The sequence below is a fragment of the Coregonus lavaretus genome, assembly GCF_964263955.1.
Source record: "Coregonus lavaretus genome assembly, chromosome: 10".
Lineage (NCBI taxonomy): Eukaryota > Metazoa > Chordata > Actinopteri > Salmoniformes > Salmonidae > Coregonus > Coregonus lavaretus.
Window position 1 is genome coordinate 38,447,347 of NC_139997.1, and position 8,335 is coordinate 38,455,681.

The following is an 8,335-nucleotide window of genomic DNA, read 5'->3' on the forward strand; positions in this document are numbered from 1 at the left end:
ACACTGGTTTGTGTCACAGGTTTATATATGGTTTGAGGACTTTATAAAAGGGAGTCCAACTGTCATGAATGGTGCTTGAGTTTCATCCATGATTATATGACTAGGTGTATGTGTGTCGGGTGTCGTGTGTCGTGTGTGTGTGTGTGTGTAAGAGATACCGCAGCTGTTGTTGTTGTAATACTAGCAGGTTGTCCTCACATGTCCTCCTTACCTATTCACATACTTTTACACACACATGTTCACAAGCTCTGCATGTGTTTCATGGTTTTATGGTTATTACGGTAAATTATGTGAAACTGAGAGACCGATGGAGGGTGTAGTGTGGAGAGGGGGAGTCAGTAGGCTATTGCCACAGTCCTTTATTTCCATCATCAGTGGGCATATTGTACAGCCAAACACATTACACAAACCCACTTACTGGCTTATTTTTCACTGCCCAAGTACTTGACACATTCCCCAGTGCTTTTCTCTCAATGTTAATACTAACAGTAGTTCTTTAGAAATAATTTGAATTAACTGATAGTTCTTTGTTTCTCTCCCTTCCTCCAGGTGTGGGGGGCAGTCAGGTTCTGGTGCCCCAGAAAGTGAGTGCTGTATTGGGGAAGAACGTGACATTGGGCTGTAGCGTGAAGGTGGAGGCCAACCTGAGTCTTACCCAGAGTTCCTGGGAGCGCCGGCTGCCCACAGGCTCGGTGACGGTGGCGGTGTACAACCCTGTGTTCGGTATCTCCATCCCCCCGGACTACGTTCGCCGCCTGTCCTTCCGCTCCCCCTCCTCCCATGACGCCACCATCGTGTTGGAGGACGTGGGCTTCGCAGACATTGGAGTGTACACCTGCAAGGTGGCCACCTTCCCCCTGGGCAACACACAGGCTTCCACCACCGTCAGTGTGCTCGGTAAGAATGTACGTGTGCGTGTCTATGTCTCTGTGTACAACACACCTCTTGTAAGTGTAATGTGTGTGTTTGTCTGGCTAATAGTGTGCTTGTAAGATTCTGAAATGTAATTCTGTATCTTAGTAAAGTGCTTCTTGTAAATTGAATTAATAATGCATACCAATATTCTGGGGGAGAGACATCCTACTCACGTCACTGAGCTGGAAGGAGAGTGGTAAGTCAAACTGGAAGAGGAAAAAAGAGGAGGAGGAGGAGAGAGAGGAGGGAAGGAAGGTGGTGAGAACAAGAGATTGGAATAAGGGTTGGTCGATGAAGTGGCATTGCAGTGAGAAGAGTCATGGAGATTTGCTGTGGGGTAAACAGTATGACAGTTGGGTACAGTTGAGAGAGTGAGAGGAGGGGTGAAGGAATGGGAACGAGGGAGGGTTGTAGAGGAACAGGGTGCTATAATTAGAGCTAGATAAATGCGGTGGGCAATAAGGCATGCGGTGTGTGTGTGTATGTGTGTGTGTTGCACAGTTGAAACATCCCTCTATTTTAAGGGATCTCCTGGGAGGGGCTGGGGTTAGATAGATGGATAGATTTATCATTCCAGGCAAAGCCATGGCTTACACACACATACATATATACACACACACACACTTTTGGAAAGATTACAGGAAGTCCCTGAGCTGCTACTGCATAGTAGGAAAGGGAGAAACTAGAGAGATGGAGAGAGTGGCAGAGGTGGAAAGAAAGAGTGGTAGAAAGAAAGAAACAAGAGCTTGGTGAATGACTGAAAGAGGGTGTGTGTTTGGAACCTCTCCCAGACTCAGGAACTCAACTCTACTTCCCTAGAGGGTATTGGAACTCTGACTAAACAGTACAGCCCTTTCTCTCCATATCCTCTCTCTCGCTCTCTCTCTCTCTCTCTCTCTCTCTCTCTCTCTCTCTCTCTCTCTCAGTGGAGCCCAAGGTGTATGTGTCGGCTGGCTCGGTGGCTCTGATTGATGAGGGCAATGAGACGGTGGTGGCTACCTGCATCGCTGAGCGGGCCCGACCCCCCGCCGAAGTATCCTGGGAGACGGACCTGTTTGGCCAATCAGAGGTGACGCTGCAGGACGAGGCCAACGGCACCACCAGCACCCAGGTGCACTACCTGTGGCATCCCACCCGCCACATCCAGGGTCAAGCCCTCACCTGTGTGGTGCGCCACCCCGCCCTGCACACAGACTTCAGGATCCCCTACCAGCTCAACGTGCAGTGTGAGTGTGTGCGTGATTACCCACAAGACTGCCTTTTTTGTTCACAATCATTCACAGATTAGTCATGTCTATGATGATGGAATTTCGACAGATTTGATTGAAAGATTCATGGAATTTCACACCGTTTCTTGGGGGGGTGGGTGAGTTTTATGCTTTTCCAGGTGCTATACATGTTAATCCTTCTCTGTGTCGTGCCTCTGCAGACGCCCCAGACATTGTGGTGGTAGGTTATGATGGTGACTGGCACGTGGGCCGCCAAAGCGTCCAGCTGACCTGCAAAGCCAAGGCAAACCCACCAGCCCACTACTTCAGATGGATCAGGTTTGTGAGCGTGTGTGCTCATGTTTTTATGTGTGCACACATCTGTTCCCACTGCAGATTGAACATTGAACCAGTGTTTGTGTATAATTGTGTCCGTCTTTCATTTTGTGTTATTGTATGTGTGTGTGTGCATCCCAGACTGGACGGGGACATGCCAGAGGGCGTGGAGATGGTGAACAACACATTGCTGTTTCTGAGGCCCCTCCAAAGGAATGACTCTGGAGTCTACAGGTGTGAGGTTGCCAATGACATCAACCTACGCAGCAGGGACCTGCGGATACGCATACAAGGTGAGAGGGGAAACACTGCTGAATATGCACACAGCTTGCTATTGCACACATTCTCCCTGTCTTTCTTAGGGAGAACTTGAAACATATTCTGGCCTTGAAGCTTTCAGCATAGAGATAATACCATAGAGATGAGTCATGATTTATCTCTATGGATAATACTGTCTCTGTGTCTTCATGGCTCTCACTACTAAACACTTCACTCTCACTACTAAACTTTTTTATGGTTTTGAAACAATGCTATACTTTTCCAAGGATGAGTCACATTTAAACACACACACAGAAACACACATGGTGCATCCAGCATTTCGTCATTCTAAACCCCAATCCGTCTAAGCTTGAGGGTGTGTCAGTGTTTGAATTGAAGCTAGCTGCCACGCTGTATTAGTGCAGATTATTTCCGGTCCTCAGATGTAAGAGTCTTAATTGGGGCCTGATTAGTCTTTTATTAGGTCTCCAGATGTTCAACAGGAGAGGAGAGCTCCCTGGTTCTCTGGCCAAACCCATCTGCTCATCCCTTAGACATCACCCTCTCCGATCACTAACTCACTCCTCCTCTGCTTTGTCGCCTTCTCCTCTGTTGTTCCCCTGGCCTGGCATGTGTCTCGGTCTGTCTCTTCTGTGCAATATGAGCATGATGTCCCTCAGGTTTTGTTAACTCCCTCGGCCCATAAACCTTTCCTCTCTTCCTGAATGAAGCTTTCAGTATGACTACCGTACATCTCTCTCTCCCTCTCTCCATCCCTCTTTTTTGTTACTCTTTTTCTCTTTCTCTCTCCCTCTTTCTCTCACTTGCTCTGTACTCTCTCCCTCTGTACTGTCTCTCTCGCTCTGTGTGTGTCACGCAGTGAAAGGCAGAAGCGTGCAGTCTTGACTGAGAGATGATGATGATGATGATGTCCCAGATTCATAAAATATTCACCAACTCTTTTCAACTCTCATTCATTATTTATTATTTATACTTTTCCGTTTGAGAGGAGCTCTGTGGTTTTGTGCGTGGTGTGTGTTCTGTGTGCGCGCCTCTGGGTAATGTGTTTCACTCTTGTGTGTGTGCACACCCACACGTTCGTGCAGTTTCTCCGCATGGTGTCAGAATGACGTCATCCTGTTGGATCTGAGAGTCTATCTCTACAGACATCTGACCTGGAACTAGGACTTGAGTGTTATTTTATGATGCTGTTTTAACAACTTCACAACATCATTGAACACTTTTAGGGGAAACCTTTCGTACATGTGCAGTCCTAACCCAATAATAACCACAACTAGGGTTGCAAAGGGAGGGTATATTACTGGAAACTTTCTGAGTTTACCAGTAACTACTAGAATTTTGGTATCTTTCATGGATTTTATGTAATCCATCACAAGACATCTAGTGGCCCTTTTGGGTACTTCAGATTATCACAGGTGTCTAATTATCTCTGGCCCTCTGTGTGGCCTTATCAAATGGAATAAGATTTAAAAAATAAAATAATTTCATGACAAAGCTGTAAAATATTATCCTAAATAAAAACCATAAACTTAGTGAATACATTTGGTGTTTAATATGAGGGTTTCAGCATTAAATATGTTTTTGTTTTACTCTGTAAGTATGTATTTGGTGGCAGTTGTGAAAAAGTAAATAGTTGAAAGTAATGCCATTGTTGATTAGATGCTTTTTTTCATTAATTAGGCTATTTTCTCTTGAACCATATGGTCTATCTACTTGAATCACACAGACAATATATAATTTTAAAAAATTCAATAAAGTTATTCAAGGATAAAATACCAAAGTTATGATAGATTGTCATATATTTTCTGTTAATTGCCAAAATTACTGAAGATTCCGGTAACTTTGGTAAATTACCGTTATCTTTGCAACCCGAACCACAACAATTAAATACAGGACTCAGCAAGTCCGGACAGAAATACTAGCAGATGGAATAAGGAGAGCAGCATGTCCCATCTGTGATACTAAGCTGTTGATGAAAGGTGCTTGATCATGGTTAATCTGGCCTAAAGAACATTATAGGGAGCATGTGAAGATCTGGATCAAGTCATTCACAGGGAGTGTCCAAAACACTTTTTCAAACTGACTGAATTGTAAAGGAGTGATTTGCCGTTTTGCCCATCTCTTTTCACTGAACCACTCCCTGACATCTTAGTAGTCCTTCCCATCTCTCCAAGTCCCTAACATTTTAGTAGTCCTTCCCATCTCTCCAAGTCCCTAACATTTTACTAGTCCTTCCCATCTCTCCAATCCCTGACATCTTAGTAGTCCTTCCCATCTCTCCAATCCCTGACGTTTTAGTAGTCCTTCCCATCTCTCCAATCCCTGACGTTTTAGTAGTCCTTCCCATCTCTCCAATCCCTGACGTTTTAGTAGTCCTTCCCATCTCTCCAAGTCTCTAACATCTTAGTAGTCCTTCCCATCTCTCCAAGTCCCTTCCATTTTAGTAGTCCTTCCCATCTCTCCAAGTCTCTAACATCTTAGTAGTCCTTCCCATCTCTCCAAGTCCCTTCCATTTTAGTAGTCCTTCCCATCTCTCCAAGTCTCTAACATCTTAGTAGTCCTTCCCATCTCTCCAAGTCCCTTCCATTTTAGTAGTCCTTCCCATCTCTCCAAGTCCCTAAAATCTTAGTAGTCCTTCCCATCTCTCCAAGTCCCTAAAATCTTAGTAGTCCTTCCCATCTCTCCAAGTCCCTAAAATCTTAGTAGTCCTTCCCATCTCTCCAAGTCTCTAACATCTTAGTAGTCCTTCCCATCTCTCCAAGTCCCTAAAATCTTAGTAGTCCTTCCCATCTCTCCAAGTCCCTTCCATTTTAGTAGTCCTTCCCATCTCTCCAAGTCCCTAAAATCTTAGTAGTCCTTCCCATCTCTCCAAGTCCCTAAAATCTTAGTAGTCCTTCCCATCTCTCCAAGTCCCTAAAATCTTAGTAGTCCTTCCCATCTCTCCAAGTCCCTAAAATCTTAGTAGTCCTTCCCATCTCTCCAAGTCCCTAAAATCTTAGTAGTCCTTCCCATCTCTCCAAGTCCCTAAAATCTTAGTAGTCCTTCCCATCTCTCCAAGTCCCTAACATCTTAGTAGTCCTTCCTATCTCTCCAAGTCCCTAACATTGTATTAGTCCTCCCCATCTCTCCAATCCCTAATGTCTTAGTAGTCTTTCCCATCTCTCCAAGTCCTTAACATTAGTGCTGACTCTATTCTAGACAACCCTTTCCTCCTACGTATCAGTGCCTCATGACATTCTCAATGACAATTACATGTTTCTCTTTATTTTAAATGCTCAACATAAGCTCTCCATAAAGCCTTCATAAGCACGCATAACAGGCACATAATAATAATTAAAGTGTTCATCAGTTCATTCGACCTGATTTTAATGGCGGTAGCTACAGTACGTCATGTGATTGTCCCTCTAAAACAGTAGATCTGTGCAATCCGGGACAAATCTTCTCTTCCTTCTTGCAAAGATTTACGGGGCAAGGAAAATAGTGTTGAGTATCCATGACTAACAGTTGCCAGTGTGTATGTCATGCAGTGCCTCTAGTTGTCAGCCAGCATTATGTGGGCATTATGAACAGCTTATACCACACCAAATAAGGTTTTACAGACACTAACAAAAGCCAGTCAGCATTGAGTTCAATTCATGATTGTTTTAAGAATTTGTTTTTGCTTTGTAGAGGACTTAGTTCCAAATCACTCATCTCTGGTTCCTAAACTAGTAACATCTACATCCCTCTGCCTTACATTGCCTTTCCATTGTTTTGTGATTAGTGTAATGCTCAGTCTCACGGTCTCTGGTTTGCTACAGATCAGCCTACCACCCATTTGGCTGTTATAGGCTGCATGTTTTTTAGGCTTTATTGTCATTTTGGATACATTACCTCAATCCCAAGACACCAAAACTTAATTTACCAGAACTATACGTTTTAAAGGTAACTTCAAACCTCAAGTGGTCTGTCGAGATCTAACAACAACAACATACTTTGGTCAGATAACATGTCAATGCAAACCTGAGGCTGTTATGAGCATGTTGTTTTAAATGAGGATTGTTTGTAGTTTTCTCATGTCTACCTATCCCCTTTCAGTAATATGATGATGTAGTTGGCATTGACACTCTCTACTTTTCTGTCTGGCCATCCCTCCCTGACCCTCTCCTTCCCCCCTATCTCCTCCTCCCTGCCTCCCTCCATTAGATCCTCCCACCACCTCCATGCCCTCCACCACCCCTGCGCCTGTCCTTACTGGCTCTGCCTCCTCCTCCTCCTCCACCTCTGTGGGAGACAAGCGACGGGTCCTCTTCACTTCCCCCACCCTGGCAGCCCTGCCCCCAGCCAACCAACTGGGCACCATCGTGAGCGGAGCTGTGGGCGGAGCCTTGTTCCTCCTGCTGCTGCTAGTGCTGGGCGGGGTCTGTTACCTCCGACAACGACAGACCTTCCGCGGGGACTACTACACCAAGCAGTACCTAGGGCCTTCAGACATGCAGAAGGCTCCTCCACAGCACGAGCTCCACCCCACCAAGCCTGCCAATAACGTTTACTTTGACAAGGACCGCGAGGAGTGGGGCGACTGCGAACGCATCCACGAGCGGGACCGCGAGCGCCTCCACCTGCATCCAACATCAACAACCATCATGAACAACCACAACCACAGAGAGCCAGAGCGCCAGGCCAATGGCCGCACTAGGGTGATGAGGAATGGAGAACACCATGACCACGACCACCTGCGTAGCTACCCCAGCCCCCACCAGACAGGCCATGCCAGATACGCTGCCCCGCCACACCCGCTGAGCAACGGCTCCCCCTACCTATCGGATGACTGCTGTGACAGCGGGGCCGAGGGGGACTATGTCTCCCATACGGATGGCTCAGTGATCTCACGCAGGGAGTGGTACGTCTGACCCCACCACCACCACCAGGCACGCTACCCTGCCAACAGACTCTGACACCAGAGAGAAGAGGGACAACGCTGCAGAAATCACAGGACGATTTCATACATTATTCTACAAAAGAGAATATGCACACGTTCTGCCTCTCTCTCTCTGCCTCTCTCATTTTTGCATAATCTCCTTACTGTAGTTCCCTCTCTCTTTTTCAACATGGTTTGTCTTTTCTCAAACGAGTTATTTCCCCCTGATTTTGATCCTCATCATGGAAGGTGTGTGGATTGCCTAGCCACACTGTGTGGACATGCCTTCATTCTGCACTAGAGGGCAAATCTGTGTTAACTAGTTAATGTGGGGTTAGGGCTCACTGTTCACTACACATGCACGACTACTGTGTCTGCATTGTGGTATTGTTTTGATTGCAAGCCTGCAGCAATTTTCCTTTTAAGATGAATTACTTTTTAAGCAAGCAAAGGCAGCACCCCTGTACCATTTCAGTTAATGTCATTGCATTTTTTGGGGGGGAGAATCTGATGATTTAATGGACTATTCTTGAGTTTGCCATTTATACTTACTTTGCGTTGAAGGCCTTGTCTAGTATCAGCTTTCTGTTGAACGTTTTGACAGGGATGGTTGTGTGGGGGGGTGGGGACTGTCCCCAAAGAAAGATTAAGGAGGAAGGGAAGAGAGCAATCAAAGTGGAAAGTATTTACACATCAT

General features: G+C 45.7%; 1 protein-coding gene across 1 annotated transcript; it reads left to right on the top strand.

Annotated features, from left to right (window-relative positions):
* Positions 1 to 307: 307 nt before the first annotated feature.
* On the top strand, positions 308 to 7,630 carry LOC311136325 (nectin-3-like protein; the record flags this gene model as incomplete). Its single annotated transcript, XM_084170443.1, has 6 exons — positions 308 to 338; positions 550 to 897; positions 1,842 to 2,141; positions 2,345 to 2,462; positions 2,601 to 2,752; positions 6,924 to 7,630. The coding sequence occupies 6 exons, from the start codon at positions 308 to 310 to the stop codon at positions 7,628 to 7,630; spliced, it is 1,656 nt and encodes a 551-aa protein (XP_084026569.1).
* Positions 7,631 to 8,335: the final 705 nt, after the last annotated feature.